The sequence below is a fragment of the Cebus imitator genome, unplaced genomic scaffold (assembly GCF_001604975.1).
Source record: "Cebus imitator isolate Cc_AM_T3 unplaced genomic scaffold, Cebus_imitator-1.0 Scaffold56, whole genome shotgun sequence".
NCBI classification, from domain to species: Eukaryota; Metazoa; Chordata; class Mammalia; order Primates; family Cebidae; genus Cebus; species Cebus imitator.
Window position 1 is genome coordinate 2,566,368 of NW_016107371.1, and position 18,406 is coordinate 2,584,773.

Genomic DNA, 18,406 nt, shown 5'->3' on the forward strand with positions numbered 1-18,406 from the left:
AACTTCAGACTCCTGCTCCAAAAAGGAAGAGGCATGGATTCTACGCAGCCAAGTAACAGGTATTCATTACAGGGACTTCCAGAGTCTTTTTCCTATTTACTCCTTTAGAAACAAATTTGAGACTTTAACCCGAAACTTCACATAATTTCTGCATGTTACCTAACTCGTCTTTTGAAAATAGGCATAAAGGTAACTAAATCATCTCACAGGATTTTGTTTCTATAAGCTATTTTACAATAGCTAAAGAGACCTTGTTATAAAAGTAGTAATAATACATACTTTATCTGGAGGATTTTATACTCATCAAAGTGTCCACATTCAAAAGAAAATGTTAACTCTGATGACTCAAACTCCAACATACTTTTTAGTTGATATCCCTTTTTTAGTGTGTTTAGAAGACAAGACTTTCTAATATTGTCAGACTACAAAGGCATGTATTCAAATGTAATAGCCTTCTTTTCACAAGGCATGGTACCCATCATTGTCTTTGATTACATTTTCTGGTGCACAGCTCCAGCAAGTTCGTTTATTTATTTTTTGGCCTGTGTCTTTATCTTCAAGGGTTCTCCCTAGAGTCGTGTTCTGATTTTCCCTTTGCCAACCTCTTCTACCTACACTCTTTCATAGACTTGCAGTACTTTTACAAGCTAAAGTTCTTTACCTTCCTTTTATCTGCCAAAACCCAGGAAAGAAGAGCCCATAGTGAAATGAATACTTACAGTCACTCCATTCCCTAAGTTGCTTGCACTGTGTCATTAGCCTCTATAATTTGAATCTGCTTTATCAGTGGCACCAATCTTCATCCTACCAAAATATCTACTGGTTGATTAACACCTTCTGTTTTGAATTTGTTTCTCTTATCTAACCAGTCTTCCTCTGTCACCCCTAAGAAATAGCCATGTCTCTCTGTTCTAATTACTCTCACTTCTCTTTTACCCAGTAAAGCCCATACAGGTTTGGTCAGGCTCCAAGAGTTCTCATGTCCTGGTCCCAATCTTTCAGCTTTCTCTTCAACTTCCTTTTATTATTACATTGACAACTCACTGTTCAAGGCAAGTCACCTGTGCTTTCCTTTTTCCATGGTTCCCTCTGGGATCTTCATTCAATGCCCAACTTAAATGTTTCCCCCTCCATGAACCCTGCTGTAGTTCCCCTAAGCTATAAAACACTACTTCAGACTCCATCAACCAGGTCCAAGCTACCACCTGCTCATGACAGACATTTGTAAAAGCTTCCTAACTAGTATTCCTGCTTTTCGCCTTTCTTGTTTCCTCTGTATAATCACCAATGATCTCTCAATTGAAACTCTTTATCATGGCCTACAAGGTCTGGTCTCTGCTAACATTTATTGGCCCAGGCATGCTAAGCACTTTAAAAAAATTCATTCATTTCGCGGTGGCTCACGCCTGTAATCCCAGCACTTGGGAGGCCAAGGCGGGTGGATCACGAGGTCAAGAGATCGCGACCATCCTGGTCAACATGGTGAAACGCCATCTCTACTAAAAATACAAAAACTAGCCAGGCATGGCGGCGCATGCCTGTAGTCCCAGCTACTCAGGAGGCTGAGGCAGGAGAATTGCTTGAATCTGGGAGGTGAAGGTTGCGGTGAGCGGAGATCGTGCCACTGCACTCCAGTCTGGGTAACAAGAGCGAAACTCCGTCTCAAAAAATAAAAAATAAAAATTCATTCATTTAATCCTCTCAATAATCCTACAGCTAGGTACTTTCAATTTCCTCATTTGCAGCAGATGCTGTTGGTAACTCGCCCAGACCCCTTTTACAGGACTGGTGCACCCATACTCTAGCTGCTATAGGTGTAGGCTGGTAAGAGCTCACACTTTGGCCCTTATTTGAAGGATTGCCCTTGGCTGAGGAGAGGTACCTAGTCACTCCTCCATCCCTTTTCCCCACAGTCAGTACTGACAGCCTAATGTGGGAACCTAATGGCTCCGCCCCCTCACCTCTTGCAGAACTGCTGTGGCCCAATTCATTCGGCAGAGTGCCCTATAGGGTCGGGCTGAGGCTACTCCTGAAACTCCTCTGCCTTATTCCATTTACTTTACTCCATTGCAGATTTCTCCTAAAAGTGCTCCCTCAATCACTTGCCCAAGACTCCCCATCTCCAGCACTGTTACAGAGGAAATGATCTAAGATACCATTTTACAGATCAGGAAACCTAAGACAAAGAAGGCTGAAGTGATCTGCCTAAGATCAAACAGAAAATGGGAAAGCTGAATTTTGAAGCCAGAGGGTCTGGCTGTCCACCCTGAGCTCTTTCCCACCATACTGTAGTGGCCATTTCTCCAACCTCCTCTCTCTCCTCACTCATCCCACCAGCCAGTTAATTCCTGCCTCAGGCACTTTGTACTTCCTATCCTCTCTGGCTAGAAATGTGTTTCCTCTCACTGTGGCTCTCTTCCTCACTTCTTTCAAAATATTCCAAATATGGCCTCAGAGACCTTTCCTGACCCCAACCATACTACCTAAGATAGCAACACTATCCCCTAGTTCTGCTTGTTTTATTTATAGCATTAAATACCTAAATCATATTATGCATATACTTGGTTTTCTGTCACTTACACCAAGAAGAAAATTCCCTGAGGGCAGGAATATTGTCTGGCTTATTTTTATTGGTATATCCTCAGTGCTTGGTGACATGCTTGGAAAAGAGGAGTTGAGTGACTATTTGTTGTTGAATGACTGAAATTGAGTTCTCTTCTCTCAGAACTCTTACTGGGCTTTGTAACAGATTCCTTACATGTTCCGAATCTATAATTGAAGTTATTTAATGCATATTTATCTAACACACAAGCTTACATGCTCTCGGAGGAAGAATTTTGTTTTATTCACTTGGGAGTACATAGGAGGTATTTAAATAATGGTGCTATCTTAAGCACCAAATATCAACTGCAGTTCATTTTTCCACATGGGGACTAATACCAGGATTTCATATGAATAACAGTATAATCCAGAAGTATAAAAACATACATCACATTTAACTTATAAAGTGTTCCTATGCATGTTACAAGATATTACAGTAAATACAATTAGGTACTTATTTTATCTTTATTTCAAAAAAATGCCATTTCCAAAATATAAAAAAATAATTTATTTTCAAAGAACTATTTAAAGATGGCTTTGAAAACAACAGTTTTATTTACAACAAATAGATGGTAGTGCAACAGCACTCTTAGATGTTTATAATAAATAAAAATACTAGTATCATTCTGGCATCTTTTGGGAACAGGCCCTTTTACATTTATAGATGTCTACAATGACTCATATAAGTAAAATCAATAATGGCTATTAATGTGATTTGTATTTCAAACTGAATTTGAGCAACCAATGAAGAGTAATCATTTATTTGGGATCTAGATCCATATATCTGAAAACCAAAATATAAAGTTTCTCATTTCCATTCAATTTGACAACAAACATATCCCAAACATTTCGGTATCTGTAAAAGGTGATTTAGCATCTCCAATAAGTGATTTATAGCTACATATAGTAAATAAAGGTTGACACAGCTGGATCCTAGAAGCTCCGATTTTATAAATTTAAAATAGACTAAGTACTTATGCTAAAACACAAGAACTGGATCTAGGATTTTATTTTAAATTATGGAAGTCTCTGGGGAAAAAAAAAATTAGCAATGCAATGACAATAGATGTCAGCTATTTCTCCGAGAAGTATGTAATTTCTCAATTTTCGCTAGGTAGTGCATCCCAGTTGAATTAAAACTGAAGCACAGAGTGGATTTTTTTCTCACTAAAATTTCTCAATTCTAAAATCTTCTGAATTTGGTCAACATCTTATGCAGTAAATCCTTAATTTATCTTGAAACAAAGACATTCTTTTAAAAAGCCATTTTCTTGGTATTGCACGAAGGTTAATTTTAAAGCATCTAGGCAAATAAGTCACACAAAAAAGTACATTCATCTAATCCATTTAGCAAATGTTGCAAATCAGCTTCTACCAATAAAATGTAGAAATCTGTGAAACCCTATACTTCGTGTCAGTTTTAATATTGTGTTGATGGCAGCCATTTTGGGCAGAGGTAGCCAAGGTCCATATATATGGGGAAGGCAAAAAGCAGAAAAACATTGCAAAGACTTAGCAGTTCTCTGGCCTCTAATGACCACAGACCAATTTCAAATATGAGCCATGTTGCTGTGCAGGATTCTTCTTTTATGCCTTAAACAAAAGAAGCTTGTTGCTGCCTTGGGCAGATATACCGAATTATCTTCCTTTAGCTTACTTTCTCTTTTCTCTAAGGTCAAGTAAAAAATGTGAGACGTTTTCATACACCACAAAGGTAATACAGCAGGCTGGAGTCACTCTAATTAAATTGGGAGCAATTCCTTTGTAAAATCCACCGATACCTTCTTTCCTTTAGAGGGAAAAATAGATATATGCTTAATTTTCTATAGAGCTAGCATGAAAACACGAATGTTTTAACTGACAAAAGGCATGGAGCAAGCAGCAGTCAAACCTCACTCTGATTTAAGTCCATGTTTTCAATGTACTAAAGTAATGTAGTTTATAAGCCATTTGTAGGGGTTTACATTCCTTTTATGGATCTACTGAGGAAGAGAGGGTAAGGACACCTCAAAACTGAATTAAAAGTGCCCTTAAGTTAGCTATCTTTCAAATGTTTTTAAACGTATGAACAGACAGGAGTTTTAACTGACCTAACGTAGGCATTAAAAAAATCTCACAGCTTGGATAAATGCTAGCCAACATTAAATACAGCATATACAAAGATAAAACTTTATTTCCTTAATGCCAAGAATATGGAATATGGCCTAGAACTTTGACACGTAGGCATTCATTAAATATTTCTTGAATTAAATTAAATGTAAACATCCTAAATGTTCTCCTCTGTTCTTTCAGAATTAAAGGGAAATACAGTGATGTCTCCCTATAATAATTTAACTAGTTTCATACTGAACAACAAGCATCTCTTTCATATATTGAAACAAGTATTTACAAAAGTTATTGTGCCAGAGGCAGGTTTGGAGCCTTCTTGAATGTAGTAAGTCATACTTTGACTTCTTATATTCAATACCCTCAGATATTTTAAAACATTTAAATTTCATTTTCTAAAACATTTTCACACATTTAATTTGACTCTTATTACAACTTATTGGCCTAGACAGTCTTATTTTACAAATGAAGAAATCAAGCCTCAGAGACATGGTCACATACATAATAACAGGGAAAGCAGGGACGACCAATCATGTTTTCACCACAGGAAACTGGCCTTTGCTATAAAACTACTATCAACAAGATGGTCTAAGATATGCAAGGTACCTTATCAAAGCAATTTTGATATAGCGCATGCTCTCACCTCCATGTCTTTGTGATTACATCTATTACACCACTGTAAGACATGTGTTGATCCTGAAGACGAGCTCTTACGACTTGATATGGGTATGTTGCTGCGACAGCAAATATTTTGGATAGTGCTGCAACAGATATATATTCTACTGTGCTCTAAAATGGTAACACAAAACAGTTTTTTCTTGAGACAGGATTTCTTTAAAAACACAGAAGTAAAAATTATATAAAAAAAATTTAAATAGATCTTTAAAGGGTTCTATTTTTGACAACTGTGTGGCATCAGCCTATAAATATTTAACTATAAATGAAATCAGTGGCAGAGTCAGTACTCATCATCATAGCACTACCACCAAAGTAAGCACGACAAAAATTTCTATCTACTAAATACCCATAAAAGTAAATGATATCATTTTTACAAGAATCATCTTACCAACTGAGCTTCTGGTAATCTATTGACATGCTGGTTGTACTTCAACTTCAGCAATTCATATGCCATAAACTGAAGGGCACCATGTGACGTTCCAAACAGCCCAGGAACAAATCCCTAAAAGGGGATGGTTTTTGAAAAGCAAAACAATATACTTTCAAAGAACAATATATTTGAGTAAAATACTTTCTCTTCTCTCTCATTATAGCACTTTAAGCAAATTCATTTAAGTTTTGTACAAATAACATTTTTAAAATCTGAGGTTAAAAACTTGTAGTAATATAAAAAAACAAGGGGGTACTATTCTCTTCTACTTTATTTTTAAAGGTTTGGATGTTCATATATTAGTTTTTCTTTAAACAGTAAACATACTGTTTTTCTTGACGGTATACATTGTCAAGACTTGAGGAGTAGGAAATTAAATTCTGTAAAGTTAAGAAACTAAGGTGGCTGGGCGAGATGGCTCACGCCTGTAATCCCAGCACTTTGGGAGGCTGAGGCGGGTGGATCATGAGGTCAGGAGTTCAAGACCAGCCTGGCCAACATGATGAAAACCCATCTTTACTAAAAATACAAAAATAATCCAAGCTACTTGGGAGGCTAAGGCAGGAGAATTGCTTGAACCGGGACCCCGGAGGCGGAGGTTGCAGTGAGCCAAGATTGTGCCACTGCATTCCAGCCTGGGCTACAAAGAAACTAAAGGTAATAGTAAATCAATGAACTAAGGATACGTATTCTGAAAGACTAAGGCAGAAAGTGATGAAAAAACACAAAATTGAATAATATATTTATAAAATTTTTGTCCATAGGTCAGTAAAATCAATGATTTTAAAAGCTATTACTCAATCATTAAAAACCAAACTGAAATTCAATGCATCTAATTTTGATTTTAAACTATGTATGCTTAAAAATTTCTTTACAGGGATAAGCAAGAGATGGGAGTAGAAGGTAGAAAAGGGGAAAATAAAAAGGAGTTATAAAATCAGAAAACAGATATGACACTAGCAAGAAATTTTTAAGATATTACAACAGGCAAAGGGCTGGGTTTGATTTTTGTTATTTTTAAATTTATGTAAGATTTAAGATGAGGTGAATAAAAAAAACATTTTAAGATCCTGTTAGAACCGCTAATGTCTTCTCCAGACTACATTATCCCAGGTTCCCAAGAAACCAGAGTTTCCAAGGAATGAAGTAATGAATAGGTGACCTTGTTGTGTGACTTATCAAAAAGATACTTGACAAAGTTTTAGACAGTTCTCACACCCACCAATGTCATGATGATACATCTTATGTTAATGAGGATAAACAGCTTTAAGTACAATTTCAGTATTATTAACTAGATTTCAGTTTTCATTAAATTGTTTCTTGCCTAAGTTGGGCTTCTTTTTGGGACTTACTACAGGTGACTCAGAACTAAGACAACAGAGTCAATGGAAATTGCAATTTTCAGTTATTTAAAATATATTGATAATTTGTTACCTTATACAATCCACGGACACCTTCATACTTATATATTTTCACAAGTGTATCAAACATTCCTTTATACTGTCGGTGTGAGGAGTTAACAACAGCATCATACTGTAACATAAGGCGAGTTTTTGTTACCCATAATGGGTTTGTAATGCAGAGGGTCATGGCTCCTAAAATGAGATTTCAATAAGATTATTCTACATACAGATACTTTCACACTTAACGACAATCCAAATTAAAAACAGTACATTTATGTTTAAAAAAAAAAAAGATAATGCACAGGGACCATATCTGAAACTATAAAATGCAGTCTCTGAGGCACAGTTTTAAGGTCAAAGGATTAAGTTCCTCATGCAGTTAGCGAGAGGTAAATTAAAAGGGAGACGGAAATGTGAAATGCTTTCCCTTTGAGGTATTAGGATAGCAAAAATGTCCTGACACCTAAACAACGTGGCCAGGTGCAAAGAACAGAAGGTAAGCAGATATAGATCTTAGGTATAGCACACGGTATAATCTAGAGGTGTTGAAGATAGTGGAAAAGGACCAGGAATCTGGCACCCCAAGACCCTGTGCATGTGACACACATATCTATCCCAACTTTATCACAATCTCCTTCAAATCCATTCAAAGTAACTGCTATCCCTCATAAATTAATTATGTAATATAGTAAGTCACATTTTACATCCATTATAGAGACTGACAATTTTATCAAAAAAATTCATCTGGCTAAGTTTCTTATTTGCTAGGTTTCGTAAGGAATCCTTTATTCAACAAATATTTAGATCTGTTATGACTCAGGTCTTTGCTAGGGGCTATGTATTCAAAAATGAGTAAGTTAGTTTCTGCCTAATCAAACATTAAGAAATCAAGGTATTAAAGTAGGAGTTATAAAGACTAATGACTCTTACTTTGTTTTTTCCTTCTGGATAGTATACATAAATGAAGCAATTAAACAAGGATGCTACATTGTATAATTTGAAAACTATAATTATACTTTAATTAAAGAAACACTATACCAAATCATTTTAAACTATTAGGGATTCATAACTTTTCTAAACTTTACCACTCTGTGATAAGTAAAATTCTTGAAATCTGGACAGAGTAATCATAAGAATTCCTGCAAAGAAATTCCATATAACTAATTTAATAGAGATAGGCATATTTAAACTCAGGTGTTCAAAGAAAAAAAATCAAAAGCAAAAACTGAAAATAAAGTTTGGAAGGTGACATTTTTATATTTTACACATTGCCTTACCAGCTTCAGCAGCTGAGACAAGGTATTCTGTTGCCTCTAACCGTTCAGCTCTTCCTTCTGTCTTATATGACTTGATGGCATTATAACTGAAAGAATTAAATTCAAGCAGTTTAATCTGAATAGGTGTCATAAAGTCTGTTTTAAAGTGTAACGCAACACCAGTACTTCAAAAGCAAAAGTCAATGCATAATACAACCACAAAATGAGACCTTTTTCAAGAATGGATTTGCTGGAAGTGGTTTACTGCAAGATTATACCACCCCTCCCTCTTAAATAAATATGGCTATCAATACAAATGTAAAATATTTTAATCAGACACTCATCAATTACTTTCAAAAGACAGGAAAACTGGGAGGAGAGGAGAATAGAGTGGTGGTACACAGACTGGCCAGAAAAGACAAAAGATACCAAAGAAGGGGTACCTAACAAATATATACTGAGCACCTATGTTCAGGAACTATAGTTGAGTTTCTGACAGATAAAAAGATAAACATGTGATTTTTTTTCTTAACAAACTAATAAGGACTATTAAATGATCATAATAAAAGACAACAGACAATAGAAGATATTCAGGAATCATGACTGAGATCACAGAAGGCTTTGTGTAAAAGGTAGTATTGAACTGGGTATTGAGACAGGCACAGTTTGAACAGGGAAAAGGATCAGCATGTAGAAAAGTAGTAAGGATGTGTGGGAAGGCAGGGAAAATTGGCCACTCTTGAGTGGCAGATTGAGATTTGGGTTTTATTTAGTAGAAAATCCCCATTAAATGTTTCAGAGTAAGGGAGTCAAATCAGCCTATTTCCTTTAATGCTAATTTCTACTTTTCTCTTGGATGAAGATGTCAAGTGAACACATTTTTCTTTTCTTTGAGACAGAGTCTGACTGTATCACCCAGACTGGAGTGCAGTGACACAATCACAGCTCACTGTGACGTTGAATTCCTAGCTTCAAGCAATCCTCCTGCCTCCGCCTCCCAGTTAGCTAAGACTACAGGCATGTAGCATTATGAAGCCAGACTAATTCTTTTTAAAATTTTTTGAAGGGATGGGTCTCACTATGTTGCCCAGGCTGGTCTTGAACTCCCAGACTCATGTGATCCTCCTGCCTTGGCCTCCCAAAATGCTGGGATTACAGGTGTGAGACACTGCACCTGGCCCAAGAAATTCTTATCATGCCAATTTTATATTAATATGGCTTATCCTTAGAAACTGTCTTGATGAATCTATACAACTCAAATTCATAAAGCATTATGTGTGTGTGTGTGTGTGTGTGTGTGTGTGTGTCAAGGGGTATGTGTGTGTATATAATTTCACACATACCTCTCTAAAGAGAAGAAAAAGAGAAAAAATATTTGAACAATTTTAAGGCTGAATTTATTTTGCTTTCACTTAAAAAATATTTTAAGTTTGGTATGGATACTGCCATAAACTTATAGGAGATCAAGTAAAATATGTGACACAGAGAAGACAACGGCAAATACACTAGATATGATGTTTTCCTAAAAATGAAACCTGTTGAAGTGAAGAAAAGCTTCACCATTCATGGTTTCAGTTTCACAGATCACAGGCATGCTCCGAGCAGCACATTATCCCTCAGTGCAGTGCCAGGATACTTTGTGACCATGCTCTTGTTCACTAAATAAGCATATGCCTGCCAGAGGATCCTTCTATGACTTCTTCAGGAGGCAGGTGAGAACAGTTATTTTAAATGATGATGTTATCTGACCAGTGAAGGAGTAAGGAAAAGAATGAGCTGGAAAGATGATGGGGCAGGTCAAACAAGAAACAATTTGACTCAAACCCTTTTGTCCATGCACTGGCTTTTTCTTTCTGTTCCCAATAGGGATTTCCTGTGGTACATATTCATATGAGGACCCCAAGGTCTATCCTCTCCTGCTTTTCCACCTTCATTATAAATCAAATATACATTTGTAAGCCATCTTAAATATTTTGGGAATCTGGATGAGGATAAAAAGTAACTAATAATACTTCAGTATTTATGAAATTTTCTATTTGGGGTACTCTGGAACTAATCTCTGACACATGGAGAAAATAACATTTATTTAAACAATCTTCTTTAACAAAATTGAATACCAAAGAGAACTGAAATCTATTGGATTAATTTTAGACAACAGTTGCAGGCTCCTCCAGTCTCTACGACACTTTCCAAAACCACTAATAAATAACAAACCAACTGATTCAACTTTTTCTAGTCTAGTAATATTCTGACTCTATTAGAAACGCTTACGAGTACGCACGATATGGCCAAAACACCTAATACAACACCGAAGGGGCCCTATAATTTCATTGTGAGTTACCTGGAGTTGGCTGTTTTTCAAATGGCTTTAAGTAAAGTGAAAAGTTCCCTTTAATATGCATTTAGCTTACCAAAGTAATCAGTTAAACATTTCATCTTCCTAAATTCACCTCACAGAAATGGCTTCTGTAAGAGTATTATTCCACCTCATCTCTTCACCTTTTTCCTATTAAGAACTTTCTTCCAGGCTAAATAATTGCCTCTGATAATCAAACTAATTAGCCATTTTGAATCAAACTAATCAAACTTAGTCATTTTGTTCTTTCTGATCCTTCCAATTCAGAGAAACTGATTAAATGACTCATGTTTCATCATCTGATATTTAAAAAATCACTAAAAACAAAAATTCCTTTTTTTATATAATACTGTAAAATCTCCCAAGTCTACTCACAAGAAAAAGTAGAGTCCCCAGGATAAACCTGCACCCCACACATTTGGGGTTACTCCTTGATAAAGTCCCCGTAGTCCATCAAGTTTCCAAATGGTAGTCAAGCAATGTAAAATTCCTTTATATTTTGGTCTCAGTTCCAATCCATCACTCACTGCATTAAAAGATATACAAAATCAGGTAAGAACAAAGTTCAAGCTCTGTATCACATATAAACACAGATATTGCACAATCAGTTATATAAAGGAGATAAGCTTAGAAGAAAAACTTTTTTAGGTAGTAGAAAAAAATTATTTTCCAGGCTTCAATATTTTAAAACTACTACATTCCTCAATTTATTCAAGTGTTTATTTAGGGCATACTAAACACTCAAATAATATTTTAGGAAATATTAGATTAGCTCAAATAATCTGAAAGTCTCTTAGGTAACTAGGTTTCAACACTTAGGTTTTGTTTTTGCTCCAAGGTTAAGGATTCTAATGTAAAAAAAATAAACTAGCCAGGAGCCTCAAGTACTAGCAAGACCTGAGGAATGGCAGGAAAGAAAATGCAGAGGATGGGTTACATTTTCTTCCTGGAAATTCTTCCTATCCTCTCCACCAAAACATACCAAAATCCAAGTAGAAAGCAGGAAAGTATTTCACTTGAACATGTTCAAAATTGAATAAGTTTTCCCCATCCCTTCCGAAGCTGCTCTTACTGTTGAGCTGTGGAGCTCAACAATCGTCATCATCTACATAGGTGCCCACACCAGATACCCAGGGACTATCCGTGAACCCTCCTCCCCCATCCCTTTTTATCAAATAACAAGTCCTTTTGATTCTGTCTCACAAATTTCTTTTGCACCTGTCTATATCTCTCAGTTCACACCGCCATCATCCTACTTTGAGAAACCATCAGTTTTCAACTAGCGTCATCAGCATTTAAAGTAGTCTTCTTGCCAATTTTGGAAAAAACATAATCTAAGTTATAAATCTGGTAGTTTTTCATTTCATCTCTCTGTAGGAAATAGAAAGCACATTCAAAATAGGATAACACTAGGGCATGAGAGGCAGCTAAAAGGACTATTTACAAAGGTGTGAGCAGGCTGTTGACAACCACAAGGAATAATATAGTATCAATTATTTCTTTACTATTTAAAAAAAATCACTTAATTCTAGGAGTATTAAGTATCTCAGTAATTGGCAATGACATTCCACATTATGCATGCCATTCTATGTTATACTGTAGTATATCCAAAATTGTAATTTTACTATAGTTTTGTATACAGCTTTGTTTTCCACTCAAGATTATTTCTGAACAGTTCTCCTTGTTATTCAATAGATTTCCCAAAAAAAAGATTTTTAGTATATGACATCATGGTTTTCCATCTTATAGAAATCACATCACTTACAGTCATTCTTCCATTTAACATGAATTCTCTTTTTTTTGGCTATTATAAAAGTTCTCTAAAGAACATTCTGTACAACAATCTGCATGAACGATTATTGTCTTGGAATTAGCTATTAGAAAGGGAACTGATATGGGTCAATGGGTATATACTTAAGTTACAAATACATACTGAACCTGCCTTCCACAAAGTTTACACAAATTATACTCCACTAGCCATAGGAGCATCCCCGGTTCACTGTTCCCCTCACTGTCCTACTTCACTGTGTATAATCCAGTCTGGCAAAGAAGAATCACTGTTTACCATTTTCAGGCAAAGGGGGAAAAGTTAATTTCTTTCATCATTAACCTGCCAATGTTACAGCACGAAGTGAGATTAAAGTACATCAGGTTTTATCAGTAGACCTGAGTTTGATATGTAACTTCCCTAATTTGCTACATGGTCTTATCCTTTCTGAGCTTCAGCATCCTCACTTATAAAATGCGGATAAAAGTCATGTACCTCACAGGGTTTTTTGAGGTTTATATAAGACAACAAATTTAAAGGCAGGCAGCAGAATGATAGGCTCCTGAGAAATGTTTTCCTGTGTAGTTTATAATCTTTCTGATGCTTCCCCTGGATTCTCTGTCTCATCCTTCTGTATAGATCCCTTTTTCTAAGAACTTTCCATTTTCCTCTCAATAATAAACTCACAATACCATTTTTCTCTTGAGGTAAAAAGCAAAACCAACCATTAAAACACCACCTGTTCTTTTCATAGGTATAAACCAAGGCTGAACTACGATCTCCCTAACATAAAATTAAAATTATATAGATAAAATACAGTGATTTTTTTTGGTCTAAATCGGGGTCTCCAACTCCCTGTACCAGTCAGTAACCTGTTAGGAACTGGGCCACACAGCAGGTAAGTGGAGTGTGGGCAAAGCTTCATCTGTACTTACGGCTGCTCCCCATTCGCTTGTATTACTGGAGCTCTGCCTCCTGTCAGATCAGTGGTGCCATTAGATTCTTACACAATCACAAACCCTACTGTGAACTGCACATGCAACGGATCTAGGCTGCATGCTCCTTAAGAGAATCTATTGCCTGATGATCTGAGGAGGAACAGTTTCATCGTGAAATCAACCATACCTCCTCTACTCCCATCCATGGAAAAATTGTCTTCCATGAAACCAATGGAGCCAAAAATTGTCTTCCATGAAACCAATCTGGAGCCAAAAAGGTTGGGGACCACTGGCCTAAATGACTTCATGATTGTTTTAAAAATATTTGCCGCTAACCAATTAGTGTGTAGATCTAATCATCTATCAAATAATTGACAATGGCTTACCATAGCACTAAAAATTGCCAATAGACACAAGCTGAAGATAAAAAAGTTTGGAATACAGAAAGGAGCCGAGACAGGACACTCATTTTAATTTATCTTCTAAGAAAGACAGTATAATGACTTAAAAAATTACCACCTAGCACCATCACCCTAACACAACCTGTTTCATTTCCTGGATATTAGTTTTAACTCTCTTTTGTCTCTCTTAATAAAAGTAATCCCCTCTACCTGTGCACTATACTGGTGTTTTTAAAATTCCAGATGAATCAAGAAACCAATTGAGCAGATTGCTAGTATCTTTTCTTCAAAACTAGACGGGAATAGAAAACAAATATAAATGACATCACAAGTAGTTAGGATAAATATTGTTTAATGAAACGTGTGTTTCAGTAATGTTTGTGTATGTATGTGTACGCACTGCATAGCAAAGGTGAAATTTATTTCTGGTCAAAAAAGCTTGTTCTAGATCCTGTGCCTTCAGACAACACCCCTTAGTTAGATACCTTATCCTTATCCTCTGGCCTCCATTTCCCAATCTCTTCCTTGCTTTAAGTTCTTTCCCATTAGTATTTAAACAGGCTTAAATCTCTCCTAAGTATTTACTCTTTGATCCCAGTGCCTCCTTATCAGTTAAGTGTCTGCAATGAGAAAACATGTCCCTCCCTGCCCCACTCGAATCTCAGCAGGAACTCTCTCACCTCCTAGGCAATCTGGTTTGAGCTTTACCAATTACTTCAAGCACTCTAATTAAGAACCTTCAAAGGCATTTTGGAGTCCTCTCTTTCTTAGGAACCCTTAGCAGCACCTTAAATTGTTTAACTCCTAAAGCCCTCTCTTCTGGCTCATTTAACACCGCACCATCTTCAATGTCCTCTTGCTTCTTTGCCACTAAATTTCCTTCGCTCCTTCTTCTCTTCCCATCCTTAAATGCTGATTTTATATGCACAATTTCCATCAAATAGAGGTGGTCTCTCAGCCGGGTGGCTTCACCTACTATCCCGGTGCTACTAGTCCGGATCTTATTCCTAACATCCTGCCCTACTAAGGGTTCTGATCCTATTGCCAGTTTCCACTTTTCATAAAAGACATGTCAATCTGGCAGCTTCTTAACTTTCTGGAATCATTCTTTATTTTCATCTCTACCATTTTAATTTACCCTTTAGCTATACAAAGCTACCCACTCATGGTTTCAAACTAACAGCATATGTTATGGAAAAAGACTTTCTGAGCTTGAATCCTAGTTCTAGCAATTACTTTGCAACCTTGAGTAAGTCACTGGATTACTCTGTGCCTGAATTTTTACGTAAGATAGGAAAAATATTAGAATCTAACTCTAAAAATTACAAAGGATTAAATGAGTTAGTTCATATAAAGCTCTTAGAATTATGCCTGACATATTGCAAGCACTCAATAAGTACCAGTTTATTTATGCCACTGGGTCTTGCAATACCACATACATATAAAACTTTACTCTGCACTACTGTTACTGAATTTTACATTTTGGTTTCTTAATGTTTTGGGTGTAGTCATACTCTCCACATTCTTCACAAAAGCTCACACATATCTTTAACTTGCAAACGATCAGGTTTTTGGGTTACTTAGAAAATTACTATATCTCATTCTCATTCTTTTGTTGGGGCTCTCTCATCATTCTTGAGGGTTTAACATTACATCGTAAAGCTAGAAGGAGTCTGAATAGTCATCTAATCCAATCTTTCCACCTAATACAAGAGTATCTTCTCACTTCTGTCATCCAACTGTTAGCCACTTCTAATCATCAATTTCATTTCTGAGCACTATCACACTGCCAAACCAAAATCTGCTTCCCTGTAATTTCCACTCAACCTGTGTCTGACCTTAGGATCAACCCACAATAAGGTAGCCCCCTTTCCCCCACGGAAGTTCTCTAAATATCTTGAGGTTTTTTTCTCTCCTGAGCTAAACTAGTTCCTCCAATTATTTTTCATATGAATTAATTTCTAATCTTTCTACCACTCTGGACACCTCTGAGTTCCAATTTGTACTTGAACTCACAGAAAAATTCCAGGTTTGGTTTAATAGCACATGCATTCAGATCCTGTCATCATTAGATTTTAATTTTATTAAATGAGTTTAATTACAATGGAAGCATAAGAACTATAGTAAGTTATTCAGCATTGATGCTGATAATCAATAAATTTTTATTTCTGTTATTCATCTTCCTAAATTTTCCTCCTTTCACCATTTCACAGCTACACTGTGAGCTTTATTATACAAACTCCTGCTTCAATGCCTAGATCTTTAATTTAGGCCTCCAATCCAAACTCAATCCTTTTATCTGTCACCTCAGCCCCACTAGTCTCCCAATACTCTTCCCAATTCATCAAGACTACTAACCTTCTCAGGTAATAAGAATTCTGTTTCCTCAGGAATGCTATGCTTCACAGCACCGCCTTAAAACTCATCAGACCAATCACACTATTCTTCAATGATCACCTCGACTATCACCTCTTCTGTTCCTAAAGTGCTGCTGAAGAGAGACACCAAGTCATACAGGTCTGCACCTGCAGCCAAGTCTAAAATTCTTCTAATGTTCACACTATTGCATAACAGGGGCTTAAAGAGGCAGGATGGTGAGGAGTTAAATGCCAGGGGGTTCCAGAGTTAGATTACCTGGGTTTAAATCCCAGATCCATCTTTACAAACTTGTGACTTGGGCAAATTAGTCAACTTCTGTTATCCTCATCTGTATAGCAGGGATCATAAACTCACAGGACTGTTCCTATGAATAGATTTACAGGATAATAAATGAGATAATACATCTAAAACATAGTTCATTGCCTTGCTCCTAGTAAATAAAGATTACCTGTCAATAATTATTTGTGCATGCATCATAAAACTTCATAAAATTATATGCCTTTGTGATGTTTTTTCTAGAGATAATACTCCATAATTCTCGATGATTTTTCTTCACAGATTGGCTTCTTGCCTCCTCTCCACCTGTCAAAATATTAGCCCTTCTATGGGAAACCCCAAGCCCCAATCTTCCATTGAACCTTTAAAGATACATATGACCATCAGCAATGTAGAATTTTCTTGACGGTTTACCTGTATTTATATTTCGTATTTGTATTTCCTGATTTTATGTCGTCTAGAATTACCTTTTATCTAAGTCTAACGTCTACAATTAAATTCTAAGTTCCCTGAAGACAAGAACTTTATTAGATACTTCTGTAGCCCATACAGCAGTCTACACATATTAAGAGAATATACAGCAAGTGAAATGAATTACCTAATGCTAAGATAAACAACTGTAGATTTAATTCTCAAGGCACAACTTGTAATAGCTTAATTTGAAAATTAATTTCTGCAATTTCAGTTATCAAAGATCATCTCTGAAACTCTTTCCAGACTTTAGAATAGAGTTTAACTTCTAAAATGCTTTGTTAATTTCAAATAATCAATTCATCTAATACACTTAAAATAGTATTTCGAGTCTAGCTAACTAGTCTTTCACAGGACCTTGTACCATTCTATAAACGACAAAAAACAAACATTCAAGAGAACTCTATTCCAAATCTACTCCCAACATTAGCTGAAGATTACGCCCTATCCCAACACTGGTCGAGCTGCCAAACCACGTGGCTATGCTAAGATTTCAAAGTTCCTCCAAGAGCGAATGATTTGCACGTGTGAGGAATAAACCCTAAAATGTGACAATCCCTTCTTTATTTTATAAATCAGGAATTGCATCCCATCTCCCCTGCCAATGAGGATGTTTTTTTCTCATACTTCTCTACATACAGGCCCCATCCCTTAGTCTTGAGGAGGGAGGGAAGATCGCACACCGACCCCTCTACAAAGCACCATTTCCTCAAATCTAGTTCAGGTGAGCCAGGGCGGACAGCATCCCCTTCAACGCTCCTCTTTCTCCTACTACGGAAAAGGCAGAGGAGACCAAGGCCTCTTTTTGAATTTTTACCACTCAGTTCAGGCTGACAGTGACAGGAAGCAGCCCGGTGTCTGGGTGGGCTCTTACCGGCGAAGCGGATCTTCACAAGGTCGAGCGGATGCAGCGCAAGGTTGGACAACACGCCGCCGCTCACGCCCGCTACTAGGTTTTCATACCGGACGTGGCGGAATACCGTGTTCCAAGCCGACGACCCGGAGGCCGACTGGCCCTGGCCCGCCATAGGCTCGGGGGCAGCCGATACCACGGCGCCCAGGGCCGCGGAGGTGGGACGAGAGGCTGTGGCCGCCACCGTGGCGGCGGTCGCCCCTTGTGAGGGCAAGCCCACCTCCGGGATCGGCGAGAGGACTCTGGCGCCCACGGCGCGGGAGCCAAGCCGCGAGAATCTGGTACTGAGTGGGCGTGAGTGGGGCGCAGCCACCAGGTCACGCCGGCGGAAGTAGCGTCGGAGGGGAGGTGCCAGCCTCCGCCGAGTCTCCGCCCTGCCCTGCCCACAAATGCTCCAGCCCTCGGACGCGGAAGAGACCGCACAGCTAAA

General features: G+C 37.3%; 1 protein-coding gene across 1 annotated transcript; it reads right to left on the reverse strand.

The window, feature by feature from the left end:
• Positions 1–2,817: 2,817 nt before the first annotated feature.
• On the reverse strand, positions 2,818–18,293 carry SLC25A32 (solute carrier family 25 member 32). Its single transcript, XM_017528971.1, has 7 exons — positions 17,938–18,293; positions 11,206–11,356; positions 8,496–8,581; positions 7,250–7,410; positions 5,774–5,887; positions 5,351–5,496; positions 2,818–4,390 (listed from the first exon to the last, which is right to left on the reverse strand). Exons 1-7 carry the CDS (start codon positions 18,089–18,091, stop codon positions 4,255–4,257), a joined length of 948 nt encoding a protein of 315 aa, XP_017384460.1. The 5' UTR covers positions 18,092–18,293; the 3' UTR covers positions 2,818–4,254.
• Positions 18,294–18,406: the final 113 nt, after the last annotated feature.

Coding starts and splice junctions, on each gene's coding strand:
- SLC25A32 (XM_017528971.1), bottom strand. CDS start 18,091: ATGGCGGGCCAGGGCCAGTCGGCCTCCGGGTCGTCGGCTTGGAACACG. Junction 7,411..8,495: donor TGTCTCAGCTGCTGAAGCTG/GTAAGGCAATGT, acceptor ATCTCATTTTAG/GAGCCATGACCCTCTGCATT. Junction 4,391..5,350: donor GTAATCACAAAGACATGGAG/GTGAGAGCATGC, acceptor TTCCCTCTAAAG/GAAAGAAGGTATCGGTGGAT.